The sequence below is a fragment of the Rhipicephalus sanguineus genome, chromosome 4, assembly GCF_013339695.2.
Source record: "Rhipicephalus sanguineus isolate Rsan-2018 chromosome 4, BIME_Rsan_1.4, whole genome shotgun sequence".
NCBI classification, from domain to species: Eukaryota; Metazoa; Arthropoda; class Arachnida; order Ixodida; family Ixodidae; genus Rhipicephalus; species Rhipicephalus sanguineus.
Window position 1 is genome coordinate 130,497,751 of NC_051179.1, and position 16,577 is coordinate 130,514,327.

At 48.2% G+C, this 16,577-nt stretch overlaps 1 protein-coding gene across 1 annotated transcript in view; it reads left to right on the forward strand.

Moving 5' to 3' along the window:
- The window catches only part of LOC119390700 (neurofibromin), a 171,247-nt gene that overhangs the window by 65,036 nt on the left and 89,634 nt on the right, over positions 1-16,577 (forward strand). Inside the window, exons 21-24 of the mRNA XM_049415148.1 lie at positions 4,604-4,782; positions 5,725-5,936; positions 6,597-6,680; positions 15,499-15,767. Of these exons, the coding sequence (XP_049271105.1) occupies positions 4,604-4,782; positions 5,725-5,936; positions 6,597-6,680; positions 15,499-15,767 (744 nt within the window). The remainder of the gene's footprint in view (positions 1-4,603; positions 4,783-5,724; positions 5,937-6,596; positions 6,681-15,498; positions 15,768-16,577) is intronic.

The window sequence follows — 16,577 nt, forward strand, 5'->3', positions numbered from 1 at the left end:
TGCGCTGTCCGTGCGGCGGAGACAGACGGCCGGCTAGTTTAATCTCCGCTTCAGCTGCGTTCGTCGCCAGCGCTCACGAGCTTTTACCGGCGGCTAGAATGCGCGTGGTGATGTTATTAATTTGGTCTTTATACAGAAAATTAAGGCAATGGCGACGGCAAAAATCCGCGGAAAGTGTCCATATAATTGTTATCACAATAAACATTTGAAAAAAGTTGAGGAGCCATTTCACTCCGTGAAGTGGATGATAAGCGAAGCTGTTTCGCGCATGGCAAAAATGTGACATGGTGGAGGACAGTTTGGTATGTAAGGCCAGGTTGTTAACGTTCAATACGCAATATTAATGCGAAAGCCTCAGATGCTTTATCAAACACGAAAATTGACCGTCGGCGACGTCAATCGATTGATGCAAAAAATAATCATCATGTGATGGCGTCATCATCACGTCATAGACGTCAAAACTTGTAACGTCATCATGGCGTCATATATCGTGATGTCACGTGATGATGCCATCACATGACATCGTCGCTTTACACTGCTTCCGTAATCGGTCCGCCGATCATGGAGCTAGCGCAAAACCAGGTGAGGTGCAGAAAGCTTGCGGAGAAGGAGGGGGAGGATCAACCCGTCGATCGAGAAGAAAAAGAACCTGGCTTTCGCCTTGGAGTTGTGTTAGGGGAATGCATTTGGGACAGTGTGGCTCTTTGACATTGAGGCACTGCTGTACATCACGGCGTTTGTCTACCACGTCTGCTGATAACCACATAGATGTATTTAGAGTGTTATTTCATAAGGTGCAATTTTATTGATCCGGTATTCTGTTTATTTGCTAGTGTCCAAAATTATCGCCGAAGAGGTTAATCCAGAACACTCAACTGCATGAGCCCTTATTTTTTCGTTAGCGAGTGAAATATGGATTTCTCCTGAGATGATTTTTTCCGTGAGATTTGCAATGAATCGAAATATTTCTAGCCTTCATAAGAGCCCCATAGTAATATTCTGGTGCTTGAATGTTATTGCAATATGCTTCTGTAGTGCACTCCAGGATGTAAAGTTCGCTGCTCCAGAGTGCTCCCAGATGCAAAATTATCTGCTCCAAAGTGCTCCAAGATGAAAATTTTGCTGCTCCAAAGTGCTCCAAAACGGAAATTTTGCTGCTCCAAAAATTGCTCCAAATCAGAAGTCCTCGGTAGCATCACTGCAGTGGTCATCTGCAAGTGACCAACAAGTTACAAATTTTTCTCTCTGTTCGTAGCGGCAAAGCGACTTTTTTTTTGGGTCGGGACTCGTCAAAATTGCGCTGAGCTGGCCAAGCCGTCAAAATTGCGCCGTCGAGTTGGTTTTGGTTATGGCCACTGTCACGAACTTCGAAATGAATTTAGATTGGGAATTGTTTTTAAATGACCAAAAGCTGTACTCTTTGCTACCGTTGATGAAAACTTAACAGTATCATAACACGCAGATTGTTACATTACATTTGAAAAATTATGCAATACTATCTACCACAATGAACGGCAGCAAGCAACTTTGCACGCCATGGCAGTCACAGAGCGAAAATTGCAGCCCATTCGCAGCCCATGTGAAACGAAACTGCCATTAGCGGCAGTTGCAAACAGAATTAACGGTACGATCTTTTTCACTGCAGTCGCAGCCCGTGAAACAGCCTTTACATGTTAAAAACCCATGGTGTCACATAAAGGATTTCAGCCGCCGTGGTGGTGCAGTGGTCACAGTGCTTGGCTGCTGACCTGAAAGATGCGGGGTCGATTTTAATTGTAGTGGTCTCATTTCGACGGAGGCGAAATCCTGGAGGCCCATGTATTCAGATTTAGGTGCATGTTAAAGAACCCCAGGTGGTTGAAGTTTCTGGAGCCCTGTACTGTGGCATGCCCCATAATCATATCATAGTTTTGGCTCATAAATTTCCAGAAATTATTACATAAATGAGTTCACCGAATGAATGAGCAAACATGCATTTCGTGAAGGGGCTTACTGCTGCTGGCACAATGCTATAAATCCACCCAGCAACAGTCTCCATTCTTGGTGGACCATAAGCTAATGAAATTAGGGGTGTGCGAATATTCGAAATTTTATTCGAATATTTTTCGAATAGTGTTTGCTATTCGATTCGATTCGCACTGAAATTTTACTATTCGAACTATTCGAACTTCCCAAAAACAAATGCAGTCAACGTCCGGTTGAAAGTGACCCCTTCAGATTTTCAATATGCTTCACCTCATTACACTCTCGTATTGCGGCAAAGCTGCCTTTCAAGCTCCGTTACGGTCGAGCTTAGCCAAAAGACAGTCGTCTGATTGGAAGTGGTCCCTAGATTTTCAATATGCTTCACCTCCTCACTCCCCCGTATTGCGGTAAAGCTGCCTTTCAAGGTCCGTTACGGTCGAACTTAGTCAAGAGGGTCAAGAGACAGTCAACGTCCGTTTGGAAGTGGTCCCTAAATTTTCAATATGCTTCACCTCATCATACCTCTGTATTGCGGCAAAGCTGCCTTTCAAGCTCTGCTACGGTCGCAAATGTATTAACTCAAGAAAACGCTGGTTCCAATATGGAGATGAAAGATGTGGCAGAGTTTGGGGCTCATTTAATGCTGTTTTGGACCTGAAATTTGGGCAGGAAGTCCGAAAAATCGGACGCCGAAGCTTTTTAGCATCCAAAATTTTAGATGTTCTTGTATATCGACGTCTACGAGGCAGATTTGGAACTCCGGACTTGAAGGGAGCGCACCTTTGTCCGCCATATCAGCTGGCCTTCCACAGCAGTTGAAAGAGGAGGAGAGGCTGAGGAAATGGCATCTCTGCCTATCACGTGTAAAGTGTTGTCGGCAGCACTTTGGTTGCACCAAATCATGTACATCAATACAATTCGGCCTCTACATTGCCTCATTGTTGATAAGAAAACTATGAAACACCACCCCGCCAGCGCTTCATCAACCTAGCGAAAAGAAACACTTTCATGTTGCTATCTCACAAGAACATACTTAGGGATTCTCTGCAACTTTTTCTGCAATTTCACTTCGAATTATTCGAAAAATGTTTGAGAAATATTCGAAAATTATTCGAAATTATTCGATTCGATTCGCACTCAATCTTTATTATTCGAATTCGCTTCGCACCCAAAATTTTGCTATTCGCACAGCTCTAAATGAAATGCATGAAGCAACTTTTTAATAAGCATGACAGAAGCTGAATTTTGTGGAAGTGTACTTTATCCACATTTGTTTGCAGTTACACTGCCATTGGGAACCATTACAGAAAGAAACCAGTAACTGTGCTGAACATTTATTTCAGCTGCAACTGATTGATGCACGTGTAATGAAAAAGATTCAAGAAAACATTGTCATCATTGGAGCATGAAGTCTGGTTGACATCTGCTGGCCCCAGGGCTGCTGTTTCTGTGTTAGTAGCTTCTCACCTCGTACTTCAGATTAATGAACCTGCTTGACATGTCTAACGAGTGCATGTCTTGTAATCTGACCCACAACCCAGCCTCCAGTAGTTGGACATGTCTGATCATTCAGACGGCTCCGTGGTGCCACCACTGGCCCCATAGACTTAATGATAAGGATGACGGAATTTTTGGAAGGAATGCAGCATGTTGCGCGATAAAACGGACTCCAGCTTTGTGACTGTAAAGTAATTTAGCTGTGTAGGAGTAACAGGAATAACAAAAGTATTTCAATTTTGCTTAGTTGCTGGCACCTATGTATTCAAAACTGATACTAGCTAGCCAATTCTGACACACTGCAGCGCAAAAAAACACACTGACAGAACACAAACGACGACGATGAGCACTGAACTTGCAACAACTTTTATTAGAAAACAAATCGCACATATCTCTATGCTGTCCGGCACAGACGTCATCAACTACACATGCGTGCCATTCGTACAACTTACAGATAAAGAGATGGCGTACCTACGCATGTGTAGTTGACGTCTGTGTTGGACAGCATAGCGATATGTGCAGTTTTTTCCAACAAAAGCTGTTGCAAGTTCAGCGCTCGTCGTCGTCGTCGTTCGTGTTCCGTCAGCGCGGTCTTTTTTTTTTTTTGCACTGCAGTGTGTCAGAATTATGTACCAACAAGGCCAACTTGCCACTTTAATCTAGCTAACCAATCAGTCTGACAGCTGCTAACTGCCACAGAGCAAGCCAAGCCAAGGAACGAACTCTTTAAAAGCTGCATTTGCGTGATTTCCAAACAAGAGAGTAGTTCAGGGCAAGATGGGACCTTGAAGTGATGAGAAATATTCAAACAGGGAAGGTTGCCGGAGCACTATGTGTGGCAAGGCAACGCGTACAGTGCTCATGTGACTGAGTTCTCTATGTCCATGCTGAATTTGTGTTGCCCTCATGCTGCAAAGAAATGCAGGCTCTTCCTCTGATTCTTGCCACTTATGTGCCGAGCTTGGTATCGTGTGCAGGGTGTCGCAAAATTAAGTGGGCTCCTGCCTCTTTCTCTCTCTGGGCCCTTTGCAGGTAGAATAACAGATAGGTGGGTGAGTTCATTTGGGCTCATAATGACGTAAAACGGCAGCACTAAAACGAATACAAAGGACGAGATGAAGACGGGACATCCACTTTGCAGGTACTTCTCACTCTTCATGAACCTGCTGAACGAGTGCAGCGAAGCAGCACCCGACGAGAAGGACGTGGGCCGCCACCGGCTCCAGTCGTCCAAATTGGGCGAACTGCGCACCTGCACCATCCAGGCCATGTCCAACCTGCTCAGTGCCAACATTGACTCTGGCCTGATGCACTCTATTGGTGAGTTAGGAATGAGTCTGATTGCACTGTCGGCTTCTTCCCTCTCATGCCATTGCACGGAAGGACAGCACTTTGTAGTGTACAGTGCTCATGGAGCAAAATATGCCAATTTAGGGCTAAGTAATGCAGATACTTTCATTTCCACCGTCTTCAGTTGTCACATTGCTATAATACCGGTTCATACACTCACATCAACATGCCCACGGGTGGCCAGATTCATAGTGACATGACATAGTTTTCTTGGACAGTTGCGCATGGCGGTGGTCATATTAAAAGTTTTGACCTCGCATTTCATTCCACAACCGCTGTACAAAGTGTTTGTTTGAATAAATGTGCCAGGAATGCATGGGATTCATCTGGCTAAACTGATTGTTCATTTAAACTGAAAATTTGGTCCAGAGATAGCCTCCTGTAGCTTAACATCATAATAAGGGCTTTACCAGCCTTTCTCACACAGAATAGATGTAAGAATGCACTGTCCGTGCTAACAATGCACAAAATATTGTTTGAATTCAGAGCAATGGAACGGTGCAACTTTTGTGAAGCAAAATATTACATGCTCTTTGCAAAATGCAGACTAAACTTTTGAACACATCAAAACAAAAGCATCCAAAGCATCACTTGTGAGCAATTTATTGGCTCTATCAAAGTTGCATTCCTCGTTTCTAGTTTCTCTGAAAAACCCTTCGCCATGTCACACCCCATATCACTACATGCGTTGCTGCTGTCATTGCTGTTAAGCTCCGTCTCCTGAAAAGCTAGCCTGATGTTGCCTTCCGCTTTGGAATCTGTTTCACCTGTGCAAATTTTCAAACCGCTTCGACTTGAAATTGTGGAAACTCGACTGCACGTGGCGATTCAGTTGATATACGGCAATACGCAATGGTTTGATTGGGTGGATGTAGCTTGTTAACCTAGACGAGGTGATGGGCTTGCCTGCAGGCCTGGGCTACCACAAGGACTTGCAGACACGAGCAGCCTTCATGGAGGTGCTCACCAAGATCCTGCAACAAGGCACCGAGTTCGACATGCTAGCCGAGACAGTGCTGGCCGATCGGTTCGAGCAGCTGGTCCAGCTGGTCACCATGATTGGCGACAAGGGCGAGCTGCCCATCGCCATGGCCCTGGCTAGTGTGGTCATCACCCCGCAGATGGTCAGTCTACGCTGCTGTTCACTTTGCTCCTCATAATAGACATGAGTCCTAAAGCAGCTGCCACATGATTCTCTCGTTGCTAACAAATGCCCAGTGCACCGATGTGGCGTGAGATGGCTTTCTTAAATCCAAAATGCAATGCATATTCCCTTCTCTAAATTAGCAGATCGTGTTAAGCGGGGTGAAACGGAATTGGCTAGCATTTGTTCTGATTACTCGTGGATTCCTAAAACACTCTTCGTGGAAATCAGTTTGAGAACCCCTGTACGTGACTATCCTAAAAAATGTAAATGACTGACCGAGTGTATGAGTATGATTTGCAGGGGATACTGTGTTATCCACGAGACTGAAAATTACTGGCTTGCAGCAGTGTTGGCGAATTGAATGTACCTGTTCTTTCAAGTGTACATTTGAAGCAGTTGTTGAAGACGCCTAGATGCATGAATTGAGGAGCTTTTAAGAGCTGCATTACACAATCAATGTATTGATATGCACATGAGATGTTTGTACAGATGAACCTGAACTCCCCACACTCTTTTTTGATAGCGTGTTTACGGAAATGTAACATGTTTTAAGGAAGGCCTTGCGGACTCCGCTGAACATTGGAGTCTGGTCACAGGGAGTGCACTTTGAACAATAGTTCCTCTTCTCTTGTTGCAGGATGAACTGGCCCGTGTGTTTGTGACGCTGTTTGACGCTAAGCACCTGTTGTCACCACTGCTGTGGAACATGTTCTACAAAGAGGTGAGACACACCCTGCAGGCTCTGCCCTGTTTACAGTAAAACCTCATTATAACGAAGTTGAAGAGGGAGTCGTAATTACTTCGTTATAACCATCAGTTCGTTATAGCCAATATCCATTTCTACCGACAATTAGCACGCAAGAGAGGATGTACTCACCACCAAATCCCACAGCAGCCCGCCACGCAAACGAAAAACGGCCGTCGCATGGAGAAAAACTAGCAAAAGAAAAAAAAAGAACAGCAAAGAACTGCTACTTTATTCACGCCAAACTCGGCACACCAGCTGGCGGCTCACATAGCAGAAAAATAGTCCTTAATAGACTTCTGCCGTGTCTTCCTCAGACGAATGATGGCTTTTTCGGCCGCTGCCGCTATGTCGAGTCCGTCCTCGCCGTCATCGTGAGTGCCGAAGAAGCGGCGCAGCAGGTCTGCCGCATCCAGCGCTTGCGCGGACGTCGGAACATCGGGTTCGCCAACTCCGGGCTGTCGTCGACACATTCGTCACTGTCGTCATTCACCACCCCTGTCACCGCGCGCACAATTTCAGCCTCTGTCAGCTCTTCGGATGTCACCGCGTCAGCATCGGCACTGACGTACGTGCAGAAGGTGTCACAGTCGGGCACAACTCCGGTGTCAAGGAGAGCGTCCCACGACGCCAGGTCTCGGTCACCCGCGGCACCCTCATTAGCAGCAGCACCGATATCTTCGCTGTCACCGCCGCTCTTGCCGCCAAATGAGGCATGCCGGAAGCAGTTGGCAATCGTGCTTGCTGTTACAGACATCCAAGCAGCCTGTAGCATCTCGATCACCATGTAGAGGTCGATCGTAGTCTCGTGCTTCATGCTCATATTCAGTAGAATTCGGTCGATTACACGCTTGCGGTACCGTGCTCAACGCTACGCCGAAATCTTGGGCAACTTTCTTCTTGACGCCGGGCTCAACGGCTTTCAACATAGCCGCCTTCTGCTCGATTGTAATCGTTTTCCGCTTTCGTTTGCCGTTGCCGTCGTCCATCTCCTGTCTAGTGGCGGGAACCGAGAGAGACGCTGTTCTGATACACACGCAGCGAATGACAAGCAACAACAAGAAGGCCCGCGGTCGCCGCGTCACCGTCCACGTGGTCCACGCGCGCAACAGGAGAGCGGGCGGGTCCACGAGTTCCGCGGGAGAGGGGAGGCCGGGTGACGTGCGCGGTTGGGTCCACGAGTTTCAGTGGAAAGGGGAGGCAGGCAGATGCGCACCCTCACGCGTGTTGGCAGGCGGCTCGTCGGGAGCGCGAGGCGCGAGTTTTGAATTCCCGCATCCGTGATGGGACGTAAACCGTCGTGCGCTATAAGACATTGACTTGCCGGCTACCAAAATGATCAAGAAATGCTCGATGGGGAAAAAAAAGGTTCGTTATATCTATTGCGAGGAAATTTTAGCTTCGTTAAAACGAGGTTTTAAATACATGGGCGTCTATGGGAATTACGATTGCTTCATTATATCCATTAGTTCATTATATCCCGCTTCGTTATAACGAGCTTCTACTGTGTTTGCCATCTTGAGCAACTGCCCAATGATGCGACCTGAATGTTTCTGTTCTTTTCTTTTTTTTCTTCATACAAAAATTTTCTTTTTCACATTCTATGCTTGAGGGAAAGCAGTAAATATATGTTTGAGGCACCTGCGAAACAACTCGCATAAACAGCAGCAGTGCAATCATTTTTGTAGTATTGACAAACGCAAGAATAATCACAGTAATGACCATAGCTGTATCAGGAGAAGTAAATAAAGTTGGTATCAAAATGATGGGTTCACGGTGATAAGATAAGGCGTAAGAATTAAACTGCAATTTCGCAAAAGTCTATATGATGTTTTGGCTGTAGCTGTGTTGATGTGAAGGAAACGCTGCTGCCATTGTGTCATCATACGTACTGGAATGGCTTCACAACGATTGTGATGGGTACACGGCTTAGAAGAGGCACGGTAAAATTTAACATTTCGTCTTGTGTACAGTTTGCAGCATTGTCAACAGCCGATAAATAGGACTTGGCAGTCCTCCTGCCTATAAGTCCTAAACGGACCATGAAATGGTTTTTCGAAATTTAGGGAGCGTTTACGCTACAGCATTATCAAATCATTCGCACCATAAGATAAGTGACACACCTTGTATCAAGGCTACTAAGAGTGATATGATGTTACCCTACTTCTCAGCATTTGGGAGATATTATAGTGTTTCAGCTATTACAAACAGCGTTTGTTCACAATTACCGTATTTACCCGCATAATTTGCGCCCTCGTATAATTTGCGCACCCCTAATATTTAGCCAGCTTTGCTAAAAAAAATATTTACTCGCATATTTTGCACTCCCCGCCCCGCTCGAGCCAGCTCGCCGGCGCGCGCGCACGGGGAAACTTTGAACGGCCGCGCCCCCGCGGCCCTCACCGAGCAGGTGAGCGCAGTCTTGCTGCGAGTGCGAAGTCCCTTCTTCCGATTACTTCGTTCTATTCTCCGGAAACCGCCGAGAGCGTACCAACCGTACCCGAACACCCAAATCTGTTCACGGGTTGTCGGAACTGTTCGAGTGTTCTCCCGCCGTGAGAATGCATGCACGCGACACGGCACGGACTACTTTCTGCATCGGAGGCGTGCGAGGGCCAGTCGCGCCAACATTTCCCCTTGCTGACCCTCCTCCTCTGCGTCCGCGCTGCGACGCAGCCTTCGTTGATTTCGGAAGTTTAGGTTTCGCGATCAGCCAGTTGCGTTTTCACTGTTCTCTTGCGCTGGGCCGCAATAACTATTCGGCAAAATTCAAGCTCACTGTTATAGAATTTGCCTAAGGAAACGGGAACCGTGCCGCAGAAGAGTTCGCTTTTTAATACAAGACCGGGAAGGAGACCGTTCCGAGGAGGACTGAAGCGTGGAAAGTTTCCTGCCGTTGAAGAATACCTTTTCAGATATGTGCGAGAGCTTAGGCCCACCGGTATCGCCGCGTGCCGTGGCATCTCGTTACTCCCAGCATTGTCGCGAAGAGCTTCAAGAAGACGCCTCAACGCACTCGACGGAACCAAGGACGACGCGCTTTGGGAGGGCGGTGAGAGCGGCCGCGGCGATGATTCTCAGTCGGACTTTTCAACCAGTGATTCTGACTGGACCGTGCATGACCGAATCTGGCTGGTTAAAGTACGTGCTAATTCTGTTAAAAACCCTTCGTTTGCGCTATAATTTATTTTCTTCTTTAATGTATTATATCGCGCGTGTTAGGACTATATATTGTGCGTTATTTCAGATGTGCTCGCGAAATCTCCGCGTAATTTGCGCACCCCCTTTTCGGAGCTTCAAATTCGCGAAAAAAAGTGCGCAAATTATGCGAGTAAATACGGTAGGTTAGAAAAATGATCAATGACATGCATTGGATATTCAATCAGATCGAACACCGTTATTACATTGCATGTCACCGTTTCACGCCATGGAAGAAGTGGGTGGTTGAAAACTTGTTTGTCTGAGCTGCTGTGATCTGTAGTGATTCGCTGATTTAATGCCTTGTAATAAATTACACAGTTCTTGCAGAGAGCCTAAATTGGTCTGCTAACAATCCTAAGGACTTGCTCTACCGGTGTTTCTACAAAATTGTCAAAACTGTTTCAGCATCCCTTTAGTGATTCCTGGAAAACTTTTCAATTGTAAGAAAACTAGAGCTGTGCGAATACCGTATTTACTCGCATAATGATCGCACTCGCGCAATGATCGCACCCCTAAATTTTGTCGTCAAAATTCGATTTTTTTTTTCCCCCGCATAATGATCGCACCCCGAACTTGCCGCAGCGATATGCAGTGTGCCAAGTCTAGCTGATGATCATCATGTTTACCATCTGTCGAACGTTACATAAATAACTCTTCAAGACTCACCAAGTGAACTGCACGCACCAAACAGATTCCTAATTTTTGCCCACCCTTGGCGGAAGCGTGCCGTATTAGAATAGCAGTAAAGACAAATGCCGTAGTTTTCACCACATGCCCGCCATGTGTTTCTACGTCTGTCGCAGCTGAACGCGCCCATCTCTGTTTCTGTCCTTTAAACATGGCTATGCTTTTGCCGCAAATTTACCGATTTAAACGAAATAATTCATTATTTCGATGGAAGAAACTGTTATGACGCGCATGACGCACTGACGACCTCCATGACTTACGAGAAAAAACGCGTTTGCTTAGCTCCGCCATCCGCCATGTTTGTTTTTTAAGGGCCAACCGCATGCCCAACCGCATGCACGCGATTTTCGAGCGACGGAGACGAGGATTTGCTGTCGCGGAGGGCCATCCATCGCAGTCGCAGGTTTTGGGGAAACCGGAAAAAATCGCTTGTCGCCCGGAAGTGGGTGTGACGATTTCCGGCAACATGGCAGCATCCCTGATCTTCGTTTCGGTTGCAATTTGCTCTTGATGCTTCCAATCGGCGTGTACTTCAAGGAATGCAAGTTATAGACTACCTTCTTTACAGCCCCATCTCACGTGGAGAGCAAGGCAGCGGCCGTATTTTGTCGTTAATTTTGATGGACGGTTCGTTTTGACGTTTCGGTGGTAGCTTGCTGCATTTGTGGTAGCTTGCTGCAATGTCAACATCGTCGTGTGAGGTAGCCGTTCTCCTTGCGAAGCAGCGATGTGAGGCGCTGCGGCTTTTCTTAAACGTTTCATGACAGCAAGAGGAAACGTTGTCGAGATGCACCTCGATCGTGGGCTTGTTTGAGTGCCGGTTCACGATGGGGCGATACGCGAGTTTCACTGCCGCGTTTAAGCTGAAGGCGGTTGATTACGCGCTCGAGCACGGCAACCGCGCTGCCGGCAGGCATTTCGGCGTCGACGAAATCAGAATTAGGTATTGGAAAAATCAGCGTGAGAAGCTCATGGCTACCGACAGCACGCGCCGGGCTTTCCGCGAAACCAAAACTGGCAAGAGCAAAACTAACGCGCTCGACGGAACGGCAGATAACCTCCTGCCGGTTGCGACAGGGAATCGAGCGGCGACGACACTGACGCTTCAAACTCTGAATGAAAGTTAGGGGGTCAGTGAATGAAAAAAATAAAGGGCAATATGTAATGCATGTAGTTCCTGCGTAATGTGTGCGTTTATTACAAAGGTAAGCCTTACTCTACTTTTATTTTAGGTTATGTTCATGATAGCTATCGTAAGAATTCCGATACGCGACTTGTTTGCGTTTTCGGGGCTCAAAATATTTCACGGAAAATTTACCCCGCGTAATGATCGCACCCCGAAATTTGCGTCAATTTAAAAAAAAAAAAAGTGCGATCATTATGCGAGTAAATACGGTAGCAAAGTTTTGGATGCGAAGCGAATTCGAATATTGAAGTGTGAGTGCGAATCGAATCGAATATTTTTCGAATATTTCTGGAATATTTCTCGAATGTTTTTCGAATACTTCGAAGTGAAATTGCAGAAAATAAGTTGGAGAGGATTCCTAAGCATATTCTTATGAGACAGCAACATGAAAGTGTTTTTTTTCGCTAGGTTGAAGTGCAATGTAGAGGCTGAATTGTATTTACGTACATGATTTGGTGCAACCAAAGTGTTGCCGACAACACTTTACATGTGGTAGGCAAAGATGCCATTTCCTCAGCCTCTCCTCCTCTTTCAACTTCTGTGGAAGCCCAACTGATGTGGCGGACAAGGGTGTGCTCCCTTCAAGTCCGGAGTCCCAAATCTGCCTCGTAGACATCAATATTATGGGGGCGCTCGGCGGCTGTGAGCGCGTAGAAGGCGACGAGGATCGCATGTGCGCTCGTGTCACGCGGCAGCTGCTGGCAGCGGGCAGTTGCGGCCGAGGCTTGGACCAGTAAAGATGTGTCTCTTTGGGTCTCGGCCTCATCTCTAAAGGGTTCAGGGCTAGCTATAGCCACAAAACCCTACATCTGGCGCCCAACGGGAGGACCCCGCCCAGCCATGTTCTGCCCGATCATCGCCCGCCGGATCCCAGCAGCTGCTGATTTCGGCCCCCTGCACCGCGATATCGCCTTTGCGGAGCTATGGGCGCTGAAACGGGCGTTCCTGGACATGGCCGCCTACGGGGTCTACGACCTGGTCCTCCTACATCAGCCGGTCGAGACCCTCGTGTGCCTCTGCCTTTCCGGGAAAATGACCCCCGACGAGCAGCGGCATGCCATCATCGCCCTGGAGCACCTCGGTGCTTACTTCGGCGTCCCGCTGCCCGTGCAGGTCAAGGAGGCTCTGGCGCGCTCGTGTGGCGATGCGGCACTTAAGGCCGACAACGAAAGCGCCGACGACGCGTGCGCTGACGAGGTCGGCGTCGAAGCTTGTGCGAGCTTGTGCGGCGGGCCAGCACCGCCGGACGACAAGCGCCGCGCCGGCAACGCATCGTCCGCCAACGACGGTGCAGAGCCCCGGTACGGCGATGCGAACACGGTGTTGGACGACACGCTTTCTGGGGACACGGCCGGTGACTGCGACGACCTTGAAACGGAGGTCAAAAAGTCCCGGGATTACAATGCGGCAGCCGTGAAGAAAAGGAAGAAGAAAAAGGAACAGAAAAAGAAAGGCCACGGTGAATGGCGCGGTGATGTTGGAGGCTGCGGAGAACGTAAGCGACGAGGAATACACGGACGTTGACGAGATGATCGTTCGCGACGCAGATGGTGACTGCCAGGACGGTGAAGAAGAAATTGGCGTGTCTCAGCACTACGACGAGCAGGTCGGGGAGTCACAGCCTGGTGACAGAAAGGTTGAAGAGTCCCGGGATGATCAGGCTGCGGTCGTGAAGGAAGACAAGACAAATAAGCGGACGAAACAGCAGCAGAACGAACACAGGGACAAACGGCCAGGTGGGACAAACGCGTCGGGCGCGGAGACGGAGCCGAGGAAGCGAACGGTCGCCGGCAAGAACGAAGACGATAAGGACGACGCCAACGCTCGCGAGGCCAACCGTGAAAGTGACGACACCGGCAACGACAGGGACACTGACGACAATTACAAAGACACCGACACGAAGGACGCAGATAGCGGCGACAAAGCGTCGGACGCTGAAGACAAGACGGACGGGCAGAACGAGCTCAAGAAACAGAGGTCGCCAGCATTTAACGACTACCACCTGGAGGACTGGCTGCCACCCCGACGTGACTGGTCCTGGCGGCTACAACGGAAAAACACGGCACAGCGAGCGAGACAGCGAAACATCTGCGACAACGGCACCAGCACCAAGCAACAACCTCAGCGCCTGCAGGTCTACCGTGACTACTCTGTGCCCGTTAGCTCGGTGGGTGTGGTGCTGCACCGGGCTCTCGCGGATGAACGTGGTCGTCAACCTGAGCGAGTCCGGTGAGCCTGCACAAGTCAGCGGCACAACCGCTGCACAAGTCAGCAGTTATGACATCCGACAGCCCATGAGTTTCTACAAGGAGTTGTGGACGGACAGTGCTGGCAGGTGGTCCTGTGTGCCATGCACAGTCCGCTGTGGCCAAGGATAGCCATGACACTTGCGCGGGCTACCGTTGGGAAGTTCGCGTCCTTTTCGCTCACTTCTTTCCGAGGGAAGGGGGCAGTATGGGGGCGCTCGGCGGCTGTGAGCGCGTAGAAGGTGACGACGATCGCGTGTGTGCTCGTGTCACGCGGCAGCTGCTGGCAGCGGGCAGTTGCAGCCGAGGCTTGGACCAGTAAAGATGTGTCTCTTTGGGTCTCGGCCTCATCTCTAAAGGGTTCAGGGCTAGCTATAGCCGCAAAACCCTATAATATATAATAACATCTGAAATTTTGGATGCTAAAAAGCTTCGGCGTCCGATTTTTCGGACCTCCTGCCCAAATTTTAGGTCCAAAACAGTGTTAATTGAGCCCCCACCTCTGCCACATCTTTCATCTCCATGTTGAAATCAGCGTTTTCTTGAGTTAATACACTTGCGACTGTAGCGGAGCTTGAAAGACAGCTTTGCTGCAATGCGGGGGTGTGATGAAGCGAAGCATATTGAAAATCTCGGGACCACTTCTAATCGGACGTTGACTGTGTCTTGACAAAGTTCGACCGTAACGGAGCTTGAAAGGCAGCTTTGCCGCAATGCGGGGGTGTGATGAGGCGAAGCATATTGAAAATCTCGGGACCACTTCTAATCGGACGTTGACTGTCTTGGCTAAGTTCGACCGTAACGGAGCCCGAAAAGCAGCTTTGCTGCAATACGAGAGTGTAATGAGGTGAACCTTATTGAAAATTTGAAGGGGGCACTTTCAGTCGGACGTTGACTGTATTTGCTTTTGGGAAGTTCGAATAGTTCGAATAGTGAAATTGCAGTGCGAATCGAATCGAATAGCAAACACTATTCGAAAAATATTCCAAATTTCGAATATTCGCACACCCCTAAAGAAAACAAGAAAACACATCTCTATGTTCTGCATTACTCCACATGTAACCAGAAGACTTCAAAGACAAGAAGATAGCAGAGTGTCAGGGAACAAACGGGTATTAAGGACATCTTAGTCGAAATCAAGAAGAAATGGGCGTGGGCAGGGCATGTAGCGTGTAGGCAACATAACCGCTGGTCATTAAGAGTAACTGACTGGATTCCAAGAGAAGGCAAACGCGTGAGGGGGATACAGAAAGCTAGGTGGGCAATTTGAGATTAAGGACTTTGCGGGTACAACGTGGCGGCAGCAAGCACAGGACCGGGTTGATTGGCGGAACATGCGAGAGGCCTTTGCCCTGCAGTGGGCATAGTCAGGATTATGATGATGATGATTTTTAGGAATCCGCCGCCATATTCTGCGCTTATGATTGTATCCGTTCTCTGATGGCCCCGTCCCATTTGCTTTCTTGTGATGCAGGTGGAGCTGTCGGACTGCATGCAGACGCTGTTCCGGGGCAACAGCCTGGGCAGCAAAATCATGGCGTTCTGCTTCAAGATCTACGGGGCCTCGTACCTACACAGCCTGCTGGAGCCCCTGGTGCAGCCCTTGCTGCTGCTGGCCGACGGACCAAGCTATGAGGTGGACCCGGCACGAGTGGACGACCACGAGGACGTCGAGGAGAACCGACGCTCTCTGCTTCAACTGACGCAGAAGGTCTTCAACGCCGTCATCTCCTCCTCGGACAGGTACGTCACTGCAGTCAGATTGTTGGCGATAGCATTCTGCTGTCAAGTGCAGGGTTGCGATTTTGATTCCCAGCCACAGCAACTGCATTCCGAGTGAGGTTGAGTGCTTGTGTGAGGCGGCACTACTGAGGTGCAGGTTAGAGAGCCTCATGTGATCACAAATAACCCCGCGCATCCACTCTCAAATCTCTAGAGTCACTTCTGAAGTGTGTATCATGCAAATTAATCATTCATTCAATCAGTCAATTAATTAATGTTGGGTGACATATTGGGAGAAATGAGTCTTCTATGTGGACAGTGTTGCAAGTGTACACCGCATTCTACAAGATGCCCTCATCACTTTCTTCCTCTCTTTTTAACCCTTTGAGAGTCGACTTTTTTCACCATTTGCGACCCCCGAGGGTAAAGTTTTTTTATTGCCGATTGAAATTCTTCAGACGAATCTATTTCAGACAAAAATTGTCATAATTTTTTTAGGGTCACCATATGGTGACAAAAAAATCATTTGTGCTGTTACATACACATAGCTTATTCATGAATAACAGCGAGATAAATTCTATACAAAGGCTTATACGGCTGTTAAAAACTGATGCGTTGCAATTTTTTGAGTCCCCAAAACAGGAAACGTAACCACAACAGCATTGTTTGTGTAAGTCAGTGCCTGCACGGAAACGGGCGTAATCGCAGCCCGGGGAGCAATAAACGAGAGAGTAACAAAGTGGTCTCCCTTTGAGAGAATCTAAACCAGACAATCATCAGTTTTGAGGCTGCAAGCCCAGAGGATGAAACTGAAACTAGCCGCTGCATGCC